Raw genomic sequence first — 17,500 nt, forward strand, 5'->3', positions numbered from 1 at the left:
TATTATCGAACTTTAGGGCTTCCGGGTCAGTAAAGAGAAAGTTTTCCGCCGTACAAAGGTTCCAGCCATGTCATGTTTCAACCACCAGGTCTGGCCAATCTCCACAAGATCACGGCTGGAGGTCAGTACGAGCTGCGAGTGGATCTGAGAGATAAGGGAGAGACGGCCTACGCTCAGTACGACAAGTTCTCCGTGTCTGAGCCACGAACCCGCTACAAGGTCCACGTGGGAGGCTATAGTGGTACCGCAGGTGGGTTCTAAGCTTCCCCACCACTTTACCCTTTGAGGGGCCCTTCACACAGGATGCGGTGCGTGCTTTGTTCTAAACTCCATTGCTGTGTATTGGTTGCGATGCGCAGGATCCGCACTGAGCAAAGCGAAGGCGCAGATCCTCCACGCTTTAACCCTTGCGCTGAGTAGCGCGGTGCGGCGTGACGTAGTCTGTGCTGGGCCAATAGAAACAAGGTGAAGCAAACAGGACATTTCTGTGCAACATGATATGAGAAATTGATTGTCCGAATTGTCCGAATAGCAGTGTCCGAAATCCCATAGCTCTGCGACCCATGCTTTTGTGCGACCCATGTGTTTATCGGAACCTTGGAAGTAAATCTCTGCCGTGGAAACAGGTTTCCAACCAAGTGGGCATATGAGGTGTGCCTTTAAATGCAGTAGAGATCTGTGATATATGAGCCATAGCAAATAATAATACCAAGAAGATATGATCATGAAAATTCCCTGCCATTAAAATAAGATACGAGTGTCTGAAGAAATACTGTACAGTATATGACATTGTAATATAATATATTAATAGAATGAATGTTATATTTCATACAGACCAACTGAACTTAATATGAAAATACCATAAACAATATTCTTGTTGTAGAAGTAATGACACCAGTCCAATTTTCATTCCAAACAATAATTTATCTTCACCCGGCAACCAAAAGTGCATGTGCGTGCGCTACATTGCGCACACACCGGGTCCTATGTGAAAGCCCTGTTACGCTGAAATAGACGAGCCTAACTGTCAATCCCTGAGCCAACTCATCATTGATTTGCAAATACAACAGCCTGCGTAAGCTAAGTTAAAGTGGAAATACATAGAATTGTCCAAAAGTCCCACATTTCTAAACACTGAAACTGCTCATTTTGGGTTTGTGAATGTTCATCCATATAGACACTTTACTGACCACAACTAGCGACGCTGCTTTATCAAATTCACTGCGGCTGCCTCTCACTTCTTACGCGCGTCGGATCTCCCCATTCCTGCTGGGAAAGGCGGTTAGACCCCGCCACCGACATTGGAAACGGCATACAGAATGGCACATGCATTACGCAAATACATTGAAAGGCTGTTTCTTAAAAAAAAGGTTGCAGCTAAAAAAAGTATCAAATGTGGGATTTTTTAAAAACACAATAATCTTACGGATTACCACTTTAAGTTTATGTTTAAATGGACTGAAGATTACGGTTATCTATGAACGTGTGTCTATCTTTCCTGATACGATGACCTGATAGAACTGTGTGGTTTGGTTCAGCCCCTGAATCATGATACAGATGATATCCATTTACAAAGGATGCTTGAATAGTCTGGAGTGGACCAGAATGAAAAATGGAATACAATACAATATAATACCAGTAGAGCAATAATCTATTTCTGCCATTTCTTTAAAAAGACACAAACTTTACAGCCGACGCGCCACCCCTCTGTCTGCCCCTTCACAGGTGACTCCATGACGTACCACCACGGTCGCCCATTCTCCACGTACGACCACGACAACGACATTGCCGTCACTAACTGCGCCCTGTCCTACAAGGGCGCCTTCTGGTACAAGAACTGCCACCGGGTCAACCTCATGGGACGCTACGGAGACAACAGCCACAGCAAGGTAGGACAAGCGGTTTCATAGTCCTCTGCCTCTAAGGCTGAGAAGCGTCGTGGAGGAGTAGTCGTCACGTCTGGCAATGTTGGTGTAGTTCCTATGGTTCCCTTTAGAGGTCGCCGATTCAAACGTCTTTAAAATCTGTACTTGGACGACATGATCCAAAAGCATGGGGGTGTGTTGCACAAAAAGTCCATTGACAATTGATATTGTTGTGTTTTACTCACACTTATATGATATTTAATAGCCACAGTCCCAGCAACGCTGACCTTCTCTGACTTCTATCTTCGTTTCATTCATTATTTGTTTTGGATTACAGGGCGTCAACTGGTTCCACTGGAAGGGCCACGAGCACTCGATCGAGTTTGCCGAGATGAAGATCCGACCCTCCAACTTCAGAAACCTGGAAGGACGGAGGAAACGATCATAAGCCCCGCCTACACCCCCCACCCTGTCCAACCCGACCCCGGCCCGCCCACAACCACCCCATGCTGCTCTGAACCCCCCCAGCTCCCCCCTAACCACCTCAACCTCAATTCACCCTCTAACCCTGGCTTATTCCCCTCACCAATCACTACTTTCATTACACACACACGCACGCACGCACACACACACACACACACACACACACACACACACACACACACACACACACACACACACACACACACACACACACACACACACACATCCACCTGCAGTTACCAAAGCCACTGCCAAGAGCCCTGCCACCACCGTTTCAGATCAAAACACCGCCCCTCCACCCCCCATTCACTCACAGATACAAGGGCAAAGTTCATCCCCCCGCAGCTCCCAGCCGACTCCACTCCGAAAACCCCCACCAGCCACGGCCAAGGCCTTTGGAATGGCTCCAGGAAAAAGTGGCGCAGATGCCAAAATTGACATGGATATCAGAGAAACAGACTTAAGCGGCGGCGTGGAAAAGTAAAAAATAAAAAAACAAACAGCCCATAACCGATTCTGTCAACACACCAAAGAGTACAAGCTCCATCGCACTGCAGCCGATGCTTTGTTTGTTTGTTTGTTTGTTTGTTTGTTTGTTTTTGAAGCAAATTGCTTTGCAGCACTCACCGAGAGGTCTATTTGCATGTGGCTGGGGGGGCATCGAATTTTGTACAGTCAAACTCACATAGTACCCTACTTTACACCTAGTGACTTTTTGTTTTTGGTCTTTCCAAAAGGTTGCGGACGGGGGGATCGGAGGGGGGGATCACACTACAGTGGAGATGTTTGTTTACATACTGTGTCGTACAGGAACGTATACGAAAACACTGTTAAAGCGAATCATCTTAGAAACCCATGTACAGCGCATCCCATACTCTACATCTTGACTCTTATTGTTTTGGGTTTTTTTTCCATGGGGAATTTCTCTGGGACGGCTGCAGTTTTACGCAAAGTCCACGTCCATCCCCCTGTCCCCGCCGCCGGCTTGCTGTTTCGTTTGTCTTTGTGCGACTCGATGGTGTCAATTTATCTCCCTGAAACCCTGCTTCCCTTTGAACCCGTTCCCATATTAACACCAGGTGTCATCTGATGTGGTATTGTGGGCATTAACAAGTCAATTAAGTGTCAAGCGAATAAAGGTTACCGGATGCGTCCCATGTGCACGTAAATGTGTGTGTGTGTGTGTGTGGGGAGGTGTGTTGTTTCCATTGGTTGTGTGAGCCCTACAGGCTACGTGCTATTGTCCCGGACTACTTTATAGCTACAGTATCATGTGTTTTCAAAGGTGAAGAACAGAGAGAGAGAAAGAGAGAGAGAGAGAGAGATAGAGAGACTAAAGCTAATATGTCTCCAGGCGTTTGGTTACTTATATGAATCTGAGGCAGGACCTGTTATTCAGTGTGTTACGACATGGGTGATTATGATTATTATTATTATTATTATTATTATTATTATGATTATTGTTTTGGTTATTTTTTTTTCTTTTTCTTTTTCAAAATGTGAATACAGTACATAAATGTCGAACAAGAGAATGTTTTGTGTTGTTGGATGCAAAAAAAAAAAAAGATATGGATGCAAAAAATTAATAAAAAAAAAAATATGGCCAATTCCAACTGGGCAGGCCAAAACTATAGTGAACTAGTTCCTTTATCCTTTGACCCCAAACACACACACACACACACACACACACACACACACAAGCTAGGGCAGCATACTAAACCACTGACCCTTCTTAAGAAAGCCTGTGTAAATTAAGTTTCTTTCTATTGTTTTGCTTTTCAGGATTTGTTTGTGGATAACTTGGTGAACAGCAGGTGTTGTAAAACATATTAAAATAAAAACAAAGTTTGTTTAAAACTAATATGCTCAGTTAATTCATTGTATCGACAAACAGGTACAAAAGGGTAAATCGTCAGGGATGATGTTTGGAGTTCTTGCGGCTGTAGATATAGCGTTGGAAGGTTAGGCTCTTCTTCTCTACAAGACCAACTTCTTTAGGGCTTGATTTGTGTGATGTGCAGGAATGCAGGTATTGTAAAAAAATATATATATTTCAAAGATATATAATTTGTATATTATATCATATTGTATTACTGTATCCTTCTTTTTTTGTATCTGCCGATTTCCATTGATACCATGTCGATAAGCGACATTTTCTTGCAGCTTAATTTGGAGTGCAAGCCACATAGCTGGCCACACAGCTTATCTGTTGATGGGGAACAACGAGCAGGTTTAACAGGACTCGTGAGTCGTTACAGCAGTTGTGCGTCTGTTCTCTGTAGGTGTGGCCCCGGAAGCACACCCTACATCCTGAATAATAACTTGTTGATAATATTTACAATATTCCTTCCTCATTTTGAATGCAATTTTTATTGTAATTTATGACGACCAAACGTGTTCAATTGGCTTTGCATAACATGTGGCAAATAATAAGTGGCAATAATCAGTATGTTTAAATATTATTATTATAATTATCATCACCCTATCCTGTCATGGGATGTAGTTGTTGCCTGCTTCCCCTCTGGGCGTGGCTGACTCCCCTGCAGGACAACCGCGGTGCTGCATCGTGACATTGACTTCCGTGGAACATAAATATGAATATACTCTTTTGAAATGAAGGTAACTTTTTCATGGAGACCAGTGAAGTTCCTCCTCACGATCTCCGCAGCGCTCGCACTGTGCGCCCAGATCCTACTCGGCGGCTATTTCTTTCCCAGTAAAGAAAAGACGCACTTCCCCAAACCGAGCCCGCTCCCTCCGGACCAGTACCGCGTGATTGCCCCGGCGACCTACAAATACCTCCTGAACCAGCCGGCGGCATGCCGGGACCGAACCCCCTTTCTGGTCTTCGTGGTGCCTGTTGGACCCGGGGATCGCGCCTCGAGAAATGCGATCCGGACAACGTGGGGCGCGGCGGGCTTGGTCCCCGGCGTGGACACCCTCACCGTGTTCTACACGGGCATGCCCGAGGAGGGGGGCCGCGGTTCAGCCTCACGACACCGCGAGTTGGCGGAGGAGAGCCGGCGACACGGTGACATCATCCAGATGGACTTCCTGGACACTTACCGCAACCTGACCGTCAAGACGGTGCTGATGATGAACTGGCTCTCCACGCACTGCCCCGACGCCTCGTACGCCATGAAGGTGGACGCTGACGTGTTCGTCAACGTGTACCACCTGGTAAAGATGCTGCGTGGTGGCGGGCCCGGCCGGCGGGACTTCATCACTGGTTCCGTCATCGCCGACGGGAGACCCCGCAGGGACAGGAGCGGCAAGTGGTACCTGTCGGAGGCCGCCTACGCCGACGACCGCTTCCCGCCGTACGTGTCCGGGGCCGGGTACGTGTTCTCCGGGGACCTGGCTGCCAAGATCGCCTCGGCCTCGCGGTACGTGCGGCCGATCCCACTGGAGGACGTGTACGTGGGGTTGTGTCTGCGCGTGCTGGGCGTCCGGCCGGCGTCCTCCCGGAGCTTCTGGTCCTTCAGGAACCTGTTCGAGGTGAGGAGGCTGGAGTACGACAGGTGCACCTTCGCTAAGCGGGTCATCGTTAACGGGTTCGAGCCCTCCCAGCTCCAGAGCATCTGGGGGGACTTCTCCCGGGGCCACCTCAGCTGCTGATCGACCGACGCACTTCTGCACTTCTATGTCAATGCACTGATAAAATCAATTTACGTGGGAACATATATATCGGTGGTTTGTGGTCTTTGGATCCACTTAAAACATGCTTCGATTTGTTAAACTATCAAAAAAAGTGTTCTTAACTTGAAATTGAGCCATTAAGATGCATCTGAATGGCTCAATTGTAAACACACAAGAAACTTTTTTACAAATGTAAGCATTTTTTAAACTTTATCCAGTGACTGTTTTTTAAGGGCTGCCACGATCATGGCATTTTAGTTGACGATTAAATGAATTGTCAAACTTGTTTATTTATGAAAGTAGATGAAACTACCTGTTGTCCACCTCTAGGCTCATGCAAAAATATACCATGACGTAAGAAGTAGGTTAAAATACCAAAATGTCTCTGCACTGTTCTTCTGTGTGTGCCTAAAAATATTTGGCTTCCATATGAAGTTTGAGCTCGCTTCTACCAAGAAAATCTCAAGTGTGAAACTAGATTAAGAAGTAAACTTTAAGCAAAACACCAACAATTATTTTGCACTATTATTTTTCTTTCAGTGCGTGCCTGACAGATTTAGTCTCCATATGAAGTCTGCTCTTACTACCGAAAATACTCAATAGTGGAATGTATGCAAGGAGTTTAGACAAACATGTATATTTGATTGTTTTGATTGTATGCAAGATATTGGTTTGTGTCAATATTGCCCAGCCCTTGGTTAAAATACCAAAACGTTTCTCCCCTATTCTATTTTCAGTGCCTGGCAGATTTGAAGTCTGTCCATATGTCTGCTCTCATGCTGGAATACCATGAATCCTCAGTTGTGGAGTTTATGCAAGGAGTTTGCTTTTAAATGGATATGTTTACGGTGTTCCTCCCGACACCATTGTCTCCGACAAACTTTATATTATTTTATTTCAGAAAGCTGCAATATAAGGAGTTGGACGACCCTGTACGTGCCTGATGTGACGAGGCCAGAATTGGTGTAGTTACACACAAAGACCACGCGGTGGCAGTGTAAACAAGTGCCAGATATAAGAGAACGGAACCTGCAGGTCTCTGTAGTCCAAATGTCAAAGCTTATTGAATTATATTGATGGAACACATGCTGCCCCATATCTCGTCATTCTCGGTGGACCATTTATGAGCTTTGAAGTGACTCATTTGATTGCCATAACTATTTATTTTTGTGTGAAAACTGCACTGTGCTGCCTGAATAATGCATGTTTATGTCAGTTGCATCCCTTTATCTGTTACAAAACTACACCAATGTTATTGTCACTTGCGCTATTTTCCATAGCATGATACACTGGAGAGACGATCATGTATTTTGTACTGACGGTTGCAGAGGTGGGCCTACATCTTTTTGAGTGGGCCGACAAAAAGGGACTTCTGATGATTCATAAACTCAAGAGCAATGAAAGCCCACAGCTTTTGTTTCCTGCGTGTGTGTGTGTGTGTGTGTGCGTGTGTGCGTGTGTGCGTGCGTGCGTGCTCATCCTCACCTCCCTACCACGGAATTAAAACCCAATTGTGTTTGCAAACGCATCACTCGCATGGCAAAATATGGCATTGTTTATCACTTTTGTTTGTGTTCCTCTTTGCCTTTCACACCCCACATCACTCCAGTGCTCATTCCGTGGTGGAGTGGGCTGCCGTGGGCCATGAGCTCTCTCAAGTTGAAAATATCTCTACCTCTGTGACATTGTTTTTCCTTTCTCGCGGTTTTCGCCATCGCAGGTGTATCGAAAGAAGCCATAGTAGCAAAGCGTCAATATCCCGACAACCGCGTGGACTTTTCTTAAGTATCTTTATTATATCTAACACCGATACTCCTCCTTCCTCCTACTCTGGATCAAGCTGCTGTCTACTTTTGGGATGAAAATATCGAATTGTGCTATAAAAGAATGCAGATGATGACGCTGAAGATGATACAATAATATTCAATATTAAACAATCATATTTAAGTCCAAGGGTGTTAATGTGCTTTTGTCTGCATCTTTGTCTTTATAAAAACTGATTTGAAACTAACCTGTAGGGTTATAACCCCCCCCCCCCTCTCTCTCTCTCTCTCTCTCTCTCTCTCTCTCTCTCTCTCTCTCTCTCTCTCCCTCTGTCAAACACCCATCTATCTCTCCCCTCCCTCATCCCTCCCTGCCTCTCTCCCCCTCCCTCTGCCTACCTCCATCATTCTATCTACATTTCTCTCTCCCCTCCCTCTCTCTCTTTCACTCTCCCCATCTCTCTACCTTTCTCTCACTGCACCTCTCTCCCCCCTTCTGTCAACCCCCATCTCGCTCTCTCTACCTTTCCCTCTCCCCCTCCATCTCTCCCCCCTCTGTCAATATCCCCGTCTGTCTCTTTCCACCTCCCCCTTTCTACCAATTCCCCCTTTTCTCTCTCCCCTTTCTCCACCCTTCCCTATCTCCTCCCACCCTCCCTCAACCCCCACCTCACTCTCGCTGTCTCTCTCCCCCTCTGTCAATCCCCCATCGCTCTGTCTCTCTCCCTCCCGCCCTCTCTCTCCCCCTTCCATCAATCCCTCACCTCTCTCTCCCCTTCCCTCTATCAATATCCCATCTCTCCCCCCATCCCTCCTCTCTCTCCCTCTGTCAATCCTCCCATATCTCTCTCTACCTCCCCTCCCACCCCCGCTCTTCCCTTCTCTCCCTCTGTGAATCTCCCCATCTCTGTACTCTACCATTCCCCCCCCCCCCTCTCCCTCCCTCTCGCCCCGGAGCCTTGAGTCGTCCGTGTGGGTGCATGGCTGTATCTCCGCCGCGGTGGGTGGAGCTTCATCCGCCGGCACGAAATGCAGCTGGTTCCTAAGACAACCCACAAACCATGCACTTTCATTTGTTTTTCCTTTTTTTTTTTTTCCTCCTTCTTCTATCCACACACACACACACACACACACACACACACACACACACACACACACACACACACACACACACACACACACACACCCCGCTCGTCAAAGTTCTGACTCGCCCGGACGCTGCAAAGAACCGCACGGAGCCTTGAAGGACCAGCAAAATGCAACGAAAGCTGAATTAGAAATGCGGAGAGTGCAAAGAAAAAATACATTGAACTCGTTCTGAATCTGCAGCGGAAACCATCCATCTGCAACCTGCGTGAGTACCGATGCCTTCATTCTAACAGAAAGCACATCGTTTCATTTCGGTGTTGTTTCCCCAAGTCATTTTTGCGCAGTGGGTCCGTGTAATAATAACGTAATGGCGTGTGTTCAGACTTTAAACCTAAATCTATAACCAACCCAGCGGATCCGTACACCTAGGTCGGCATCAAACTTTGTTTCCCCTGTTGTTCTGTTTCATGTGTGCAGGAACTAGACGTGCGCCTTGCGTTCTACACGGCCGTGATCTGTCTTCTCGCTATGTCATATGTTGTCAAATGTTGCCCGCACGACAGCAAACGTTTGTTGCGTTAAAGCAGGGGTGTCAAACACACGGCGCGCCGGCCGGCGCCGGCCCGCCCAGGGATCCGATTCCGGCCCGAGATGATGTTCACATTCAGTTGGAGTCTACATGTGCACAGCTAGTATAGACACCGCTGAATCAATTGCAATAGAGTCAATGTAGTCAATTTGTAAAATTAACGTGAGACTTCAATTTCATATCTATTTCATATGCTTCGTTCCAACTTTTTATTTTACACAAAAGTGCATCTGAGTGGACTGCTTTTCTCAACAAAGAGTTATCCGGCACACAACAAGTCCTAAAATGAGTTTGGCACCCCTGTGTTAAAGTCTCAACTGTGCACAGTATTCGTTTGTGTTCATTGTGGCTTCTGCTCATTGTTTGCCGCATGTGTGTGTGTGTGTGTGTGGTTCTTCCCAGCCTGTGGAGCCTATAACTGTAGAGGCCTAGTTCTTCTGGGCTCCGCCAGCTGAAGGATAAAGTTTACCCACCCATCCACCCACCCACAAGATGCATATGAATAGCTTATTAAATCAATGGAGTAAGTATCTATGATATTTTGGAATAACTAACCTCTCCTCGCACGCATACGGTACAGTACATGGTGGCAGGTGTTCCTGTTGTTGTCCCGAATTAGAAAGACCTGAGCTAAGCGTCCTGCCGCCTCTCTCTCGCCCTGCTTAGATATGTGGTGTCAGGGAAGTGTCTTGTTGCCTAGCTTCCGTGCTCGACCGCATCCGCATCTGGGATCGGTTGTCTAATGATGTAGGCTCAAGAATGCTTTTTATATCTTTTTTAAACCAAGGTGTATGTCCTTACAATGTGCGCAGAAACAACGGATTCGAGGCTAACATGAGGAAAGTGGAATTCGAGCGTAACATGAAAAAGGAAAGAAAGTCGACATAGCAAGATGTCAGATCTGTCGGACGGATGGAATAATGAATGATACACCGATCAGTTCGGCGTTATGACGTTATTGTGTTTATTTGCTGTTGAATCCCAGATGTGAGTGTCTGCTTAGTGAGGTGTAGGGTGAAGGTAATGCAATGTTTTTGCTGCCCTAGTCCCCCTACCAGAGGAGCGAGGGAGGGAATGATAGACAGAGAGATGAAGAGGAAGGATATCCTGATGATGCCTCCCCCCATTCACACCCACATACACACACACACACGCACACACCCACACACACACACACACACACACACACACACACACACACACACACACACACACTCCTCTGGTTTTATTGATGCAGATGTTACAAGTAATCCCATCCTTACTGATGCTACAGTAAGCAGGCAGGATTCCACCCATCCCTGGAAGCTAGAGGTGGATGAGGAGGAGAGAGAGAAGGGGGGGTGGTGTCGCACTGGCTGATCAACATGTGTCCAGCATCCTGTAAGCCTTAAGCCCCCCTGACTAACCCAGATGGTTCTATATACATATATATATAATGCCAAACATCTTATTCTGAATCATGCTCTGATTCTCGGCCTCTCATGCTCTGTGACCTCGGCCTCGCTTTCCCGGGTTTCCTATGCTGCATCGGGAAAGCCATAGCGGCATATAATTACTAGTATGCCTAATTAAACCTCTTGAATCTTGAAATATGGTGGAGTCAACATGCGACATCACCCCAGCCTGTTCCAGATGGAGATTTACAGTGCGACACTATACAGTACAGTAGAGACGCGAGCCAAAACCAACAGAGGTTCACATTGTTCTAACCCGGCCTTCAAACACGCTACCGCCACCACCATGTTAAGTATTCCCACAGCTTTTTTTCTTTTCTCCTTTTTTTTGTAAATCAGTGTTTGCTTTTGCTAACACTGGACCTGTGTTAAGTGGCGCCTTCAGGAATGCCAATGTTGGCTGTCTTTTAGTCCGCTAACCGGGTCGAAGGTTTCTCACCAAGTCAAGGGCTTGGTCAAGGGAACTTGGACTGGAAAAACACCGCCAATCGCTTGCTCATCCGCTGGATGGAGGCGGGCAGAACAAGAGAAGAAAAGACAATAGAGGCGTTGTTTGTTTTCCACATCGTGTGTGTGACCTCCAAAATTCCGTCCAGCCCACTCTCCCGATTCCGGCGACATGTGGCGTTGTGTCGTTGTTTGTCCGAAGTCAACGATTCGCCTGTGATGATAGGGGGAGCGTCTCTCCATCAACTCCTCCTTCGGGCCCCTGAGCCTCCGTTCTGCTTTGGGTTGGTAAAAAAACAAATAAACAAACCCACTGAAAAAAACAGTACAGCTTGTTTGAACGCCTTGCACAGCAGGGGCATGAAACATGCCGTCCGCAAGGCTGGACGCTGCCCACGGGATACTCAAACATCAAATATCTCAAATATGTTCAAATCTAGCTATTTCCCATTTGTGTGAAATTCAAGTGCAGAAGAAAAACAAATCTACAGTATACAGTATATATATATATATATATATATATATATACAGTATATATTATAGCTGATTCATTTCAGCTTTAATGGCCTGAAAGAGCTTCCAAATGGCCTGCGTTGGTCATGGGCCCATGCGGCCACGCACATACAGACCTCAACTGCAAAAAAAAAAAAAAAGTAACGTGGCTCTCACAAAGTGGTGTATACCGCAATCCTGTCCACAACACCCCTGACCTAGAAGCAAATATTTTCCTAAGATTCTTCTAATTCCTAGATGTGTTTTTGTGGGAGGGTGCAAGGTGTATTCCGTGCCCCTACAGTAGTGCTCAGTCTCTGGTGTGACATTATAACAGAGGGAGGGAGAAAAGCCAAGACCCCAATTAGGGTGCAGTTACTATTGGGTTACTGTCTGGTGTTAAGATGGCACCGACGTGCAAGACAGATCCGCTCTAATCCCCTTTGAATAATGCATCTCATTCAAAATGGAGAATTGGCCAAATATATTAATACAACGTTATTACTGCACACATTAAGATACGGACATATATTAAGATACACCACAACAACAACATGCCTGTATTCTAATCCAATACAACCTAGCTGATTTGGGGTTAAACTTTTGCCTGATCAAAGACGTGTTTTAAGTTTCTCCTTCTGAAACTTAAAGTGGACAAAAGCGATAACCTCCATTTTTCTATTGTTGCCATTAACTGCATGTAGGAGGCTGGACGGAAGTCAGGGCATTAAGTTGACAACGCACCCGGAAGATTGATCTTTACAAGCAGTTCACCATGATGCGCAGGAGTGAGCCAAGGCCTTGGGCACAAACAGCAGATATACTGCATAATGCAATGTCTGGGGTGTGTTGAGTCGCATTTCGAGTCTCTCGAGTCTATTTTCAAAAGCATTTTCCATGGCAACGCCGGATTAAAGGTAGCTGATTAGCCACGCTGCTGTTCAGATCACATCCCGATGCATAACGTTGGCATGTAGCATTCGATCCGTTTCTCCCTTGGTACCCACACGATGCATTTTGCCCTTATTATACCCCCCCCTCCCCTCCATACATATCTGTTGCCATGTATCTCTGCCTGCATTCTATCCTTCTACCATGTTCTTACCCCATAGCAACAATTCAGATGTCTCTCAATACAAAACGCACGTTTTGAAATGGGTTGGACTACCACAAACTATAGGCTGCGTCGGAATTGCAAACTGCTGCCACGTCTTTCCACATGTTCCCTGCGTTCTACCAGCAATATCTGCTATCACCGAGAAACAATTAAATTGCAGTTTAAGCATCCATTGAGGGTTTTTGTTTTTGTTTTTTTTTCACAGTTGAATGAAGCCCAGTCACCAAGATTGAATGAGATCAAAATTGCCCAAAACCATCAAATTAAATTGATCGGTTAATACGCTTTGCATTTTTTTTAGTGTTTAATTTTTTTCCACAGCTGGAAAACAATCCACCCTTTGGATGTAAGCTGTTGTTGTTTTCCTTTTTTCTAAGACAAGTGCAATACTCTTGGACGTCACTCCGTCTGCCGCAGCCAACTGTGGTCAGGGGCCAGAGTAGGGAGCCACAGCTATGTGTGGTCTGGCCTCCAGCTTCTCCCTGGCCCTATTGATCTGACTGTGGCCTGCACAGCGGATGATCTCTGGCCTGCATGCCATCCCTGCCCTATTCCCACTTTTTTTTGCAGATACGCTTTTATTTTAAAGCAGCGTTTTGAAAGTACTGCTTAGTAACTTCTTCTATGCTAACTCAGCTCTGCCTGGGCCTAAGCGGGCAGCTATTGGGGCAAATGACGTGGCCCAGCAAGCCAGCTACGTTCAAGTAATTGGTTCAAGTGCAACACACACACACACTCACACACACACACACACACACACACACCCACACAAATAAACAGGGGAATACACCAAACACACATTGCAAAATCCCCCGGCATGTGTCAGCCCCAGGCAAGTTCCCAAGAAGAAGAAGAAAAGGCTCGTGTTGAAAGAGCAAACTCTGTTGGGGAAAATTCTCCCTTTGGTGTGAGCTGGTCGTACAGCTGAACTCCCCCCGCCAACAGGTATTTCTTATCAGCCTGGGAGGAAGGTCAGGCAGGCGATGGCCGTCCGCGATACCAGCGTCTGAGGTCTCCGCTGTGGTCAGATGAGGCTCCCAATAACATCATCTCTCCTTGAAATTGAAGCTCTGGGGTGCTGGGGGATTCATTGCTTCCCTGAGCGGTGGTTTGAATGTGCGTTATGCGCGAACAAATGGATCAAGGATTAATTGCCACTTCTGTCCCTGCGTTGACAAGGACATTGATAAGAGGCTGAAATCTTTGTTATACCTTTGTGATGCAGCCTGTGATATGAGACGCTTTAGGGTTTTCCTTTTGTTTTCATCGGTGTTGGTTTGAACCTCCACCTGAATGTAACCATTTTAGTATAGCTGGCTCTTTTTAAACTCATGACCCAGCTATGGACTGCGCATGTATGCGATTGGAATTTCAAACTGAAAATTGTTATTATTATTTTTTTTAAGCCCTGTTTTAATCCTGCAGTGACTCTTTTCCTAAACACGCGTAATGGAGACGCAGCATCTCTCCAGTGCACAATAGACAAACAGACTGTGTTTTTATTTTAGATTTGGATTTATTTTCATTAGTTTCCTACTTGTATGAAACGAAAAACACAAACACAACTAAGAGACTGTCCCCCACCGAAAGACGGAGAGCTCTGTCACATGTTCCTGTCTCCGAACAAAATCAATAAAAATAGTGTGTTTTTGTTTTAAATTTCTATTTATTTGTTTCCCTCGATTTCCTACTCGAGCGAAACAAAAAATGATCAATCACAATATGCAATAATAAATAAACACATTCATAGTTATTTATTATTTTATTATTGTTCATTGACGATCTATATTGATGTGAAGAAGGACAAAGATAGAGAGCAAGAAAGGCCATACACAGGTGCAAGAAAGTAAAAAGTCAGAAAGAAGGGAAAGAGGAGAAACAAGAAGGCAAAAAGAAAGGGAAATATCCGTACTGTAGCACTCGTTCTCATGTCCCGACTTGAGTCCCCATGGTTATACAGTGTAGACCTCGGCCTCATATCGGCCTTGACAACGTATTGACTCCGATCATATTGATTTTTGACTTGACCGATATTGACCTGAATTAAAAAACATGATTAAATAGCAATATTATTTCCTAATTTTTACACACGGCCAAAAGAGTCAACTACAGCTACAGTCGGGCCATTAGATTTGACTTGGAAATGTTCTGAAGTCAGTCTTCAAGTCAAGTTTCATTCATCGGTTGGAATGGACTCAAATAAGCTCCATAAGCTTCAGACTCGTACTCACTAGCCGGAGAATTAATCTCACCTTGGGCGGCCTCGACCACCGCAACACTGAGAGAAAGAGAGAGAGTGAGGTAGAAAGAGAGAGCGAGAGGCATTGAGGTGATAGGTCTGCACCGTAAGCGTTTATTTGCCGCTGTGTCGTCTATGGGACTGAAAAACACGGTCATTGTTAAGTCGCACAAACACAGTGCTACAAACAAAGGCATTATGTTTGGGTCAACCATAACCAGCCACCCCCACCACACACACACACACACAAACACACACACCAATGAATAGCCGGGGTTGATTCCCCCACTTTGATTGACAGAGCCCTGCCAAATCCGTCAGCGTGTCAGCGTGCGCTGTACCCCGGCGTCGTTGTCAGACTGGGACGTCTGTTGTTGTCGCTCTGGATGGCAACAAACCCTGACTTGGAATACAGTCGGACCGGGGTCTTCTTGGGGGCAGAAATTAGGTCAGGACAGCTCGGCCCGGCGTAGCTTGGCGAGCACCGTGGAGAGTCTCGCTCACAGCAGGTGAATTTCAATTTTACATTATATCGATCTGTTCTACATTTCTTTCCCCTCAAAGTGATATCGGCTTTTGTTAAGCCGCACAGACTGAACCAGATAACGCTTTCGCTCGTTTATCTATGGTGTATTGGGAAGTTAAATGTTTTAGATGGCCGCGTGTGAAAAACTGTCCCTATGTACCAGTCCATTATTATACACCAGCCTTTAATATTAACAATCAACTGTCTGTCTTTCTGGTGGAAAATTGTCTGTTGCCTTTTTTTTTTTTTTAATCGATTTAGGTACTTCATAAAGGGATGCTCTTTACTCTAGTTCTTTGGGGAAATTCACTCATCCAGATTCAAATGAGAAGGTCAACACCAATCCCATCCCTGTGTGTCGAAAACCTAAACATTAATTGTATCAGCTCAATGCAAGGCTGCGGGTGGAAGCAACTAGCCGAGCTGCTGTGAAGTTTGAGAAATACACCATCCTGAGTGTCAAAGGACGAGTCATTTAAATGATTCGTTGCGCTTCTTCATATAAAAGTAAAAACAAAAACATAAAAACAAGATCTTCGTTGGTTTCAAAGCTGCTACACTCTCAGACCGGCCAACCTGCACACATTTTGTGTACCAACTACGCAATTCTTAGTCAAAATATGCAGATACGAAATGCCAGCTGAAACTATGAAAAAAAAAAAGAAAAAAAAAATAAATAATTATATATATATATTTATATATATATATATATATATAATTGTAATTTTATGACGGAAATCAAATTAAACAATACCGTACATTTATTAGGTATTTAAACGACATGCCTCAGACTGGACCAGATGCGGTTCTGTATCCCATCCCCTCTCTCTCCTCTCACTAAACATCTACTAATACGCAGCGCACTAAGCGGTACTTTATTGTCCACTGAGGTGTAACGCTGCATTGTGAAATGGGAAGTGGGAGAGTTAATGAGAAGCACAAAAATGTGACCTATTAACATATAAAACGTGAAATGCACCGATCACCATGACCGGAATTGGTCTGTTTTCTTCTGCCGATCAGTGTCAGGCATATTTTCAGATCCTGTGCTTATCTACCGCTGTCACAGCGGAGCTCGGCTCGTGATGAAAAGTTTGACTTGAAAGTGAGAAGAGTTGGACATTTATTTTATTTGTTTATTTTTTGGTGATGACTGCAATTTATTTGCAAAGTACCATATAAATATAATATAAATGTATATTTGCACTTAAAGTGAAAGAGCCTTTCATTTGAAGTTTGAACTGGACACTTCCATGTTAGTTATATGTTGTGTCCTACTAAAACTCAGTGAGAGTTACAGGTTGAATTATACTGAAACTTGGTGACAGTCCAATATTCTATTTTATTGGAACTCAGTGACAGTTTCATGTTGGTCCATAGTGAATAATGAACAATAATAAACACAGTGTCAAACTCAGCAATCTCACTATTGTGGTAACTGAAAATTGCAGCGGTAGTCTGTATGTGCAGCTGTCCTGTCATGTGAGCGTGATCAGATCACATGATGTATTTGTCATTGACGTACAGCGGATTTAAAATCAGAATCAGCAGGTCAGACTTAAAAAAAATCAAAAATAGGAATCGACCATGAAAATCGGTGCATCTCTAGTTGGTAAACATGTTGGTTAACTTAACAAGATGAAGATGAAGACTTTTCTGAGATGTGTATACTGTACTGTATATAGTTAGCCGTAGTAGCTCGCATATGATGTGATTATACAGGTTATGAGACAGCTATGGTGTGAATAACTGATGGAGTCATTTAGCTGCAGTAACTCAAACACCATGGAGACTCCC

At 45.1% G+C, this 17,500-nt stretch overlaps 3 protein-coding genes across 5 annotated transcripts in view; all 3 read left to right on the forward strand.

Moving 5' to 3' along the window:
* The window catches only part of tncb (tenascin Cb), a 37,981-nt gene extending 33,824 nt beyond the window's left edge, over nt 1-4,157 (forward strand). For both annotated transcript variants that reach the window (XM_080003315.1, XM_080003314.1), the window contains 3 exons: nt 89-250; nt 1,726-1,889; nt 2,203-4,157. In XM_080003315.1, coding sequence (XP_079859441.1) covers nt 89-250; nt 1,726-1,889; nt 2,203-2,313 — 437 coding nt within the window. In that variant the 3' untranslated portion in view covers nt 2,314-4,157. The remainder of the gene's footprint in view (nt 1-88; nt 251-1,725; nt 1,890-2,202) is intronic.
* Nucleotides 4,158-4,961: 804 nt separating this feature from the next.
* Nucleotides 4,962-7,827, forward strand: LOC307233111 (beta-1,3-galactosyltransferase 2-like; the record flags this gene model as incomplete). Its single annotated transcript, XM_080004324.1, has 1 exon — nt 4,962-7,827. One exon carries the CDS (start codon nt 4,962-4,964, stop codon nt 5,964-5,966), a length of 1,005 nt encoding a protein of 334 aa, XP_079860450.1. The 3' UTR covers nt 5,967-7,827.
* Nucleotides 7,828-8,955: 1,128 nt separating this feature from the next.
* LOC307233166 (dual specificity testis-specific protein kinase 1) overlaps nt 8,956-17,500 on the forward strand; it is an 18,537-nt gene continuing 9,992 nt past the window's right edge. The window contains exons 1-2 of one of the 2 annotated variants that reach the window (XM_080004388.1): nt 8,956-9,104; nt 9,831-9,951. In XM_080004388.1, the coding sequence (XP_079860514.1) occupies nt 9,921-9,951 (31 nt within the window). In that variant the 5' untranslated portion in view covers nt 8,956-9,104; nt 9,831-9,920. The remainder of the gene's footprint in view (nt 9,105-9,830; nt 9,952-17,500) is intronic. The other variant, XM_080004389.1, reaches the window with a different exon arrangement.

This window comes from Zeus faber (assembly GCF_960531495.2).
Source record: "Zeus faber genome assembly, chromosome: 7".
NCBI classification, from domain to species: Eukaryota; Metazoa; Chordata; class Actinopteri; order Zeiformes; family Zeidae; genus Zeus; species Zeus faber.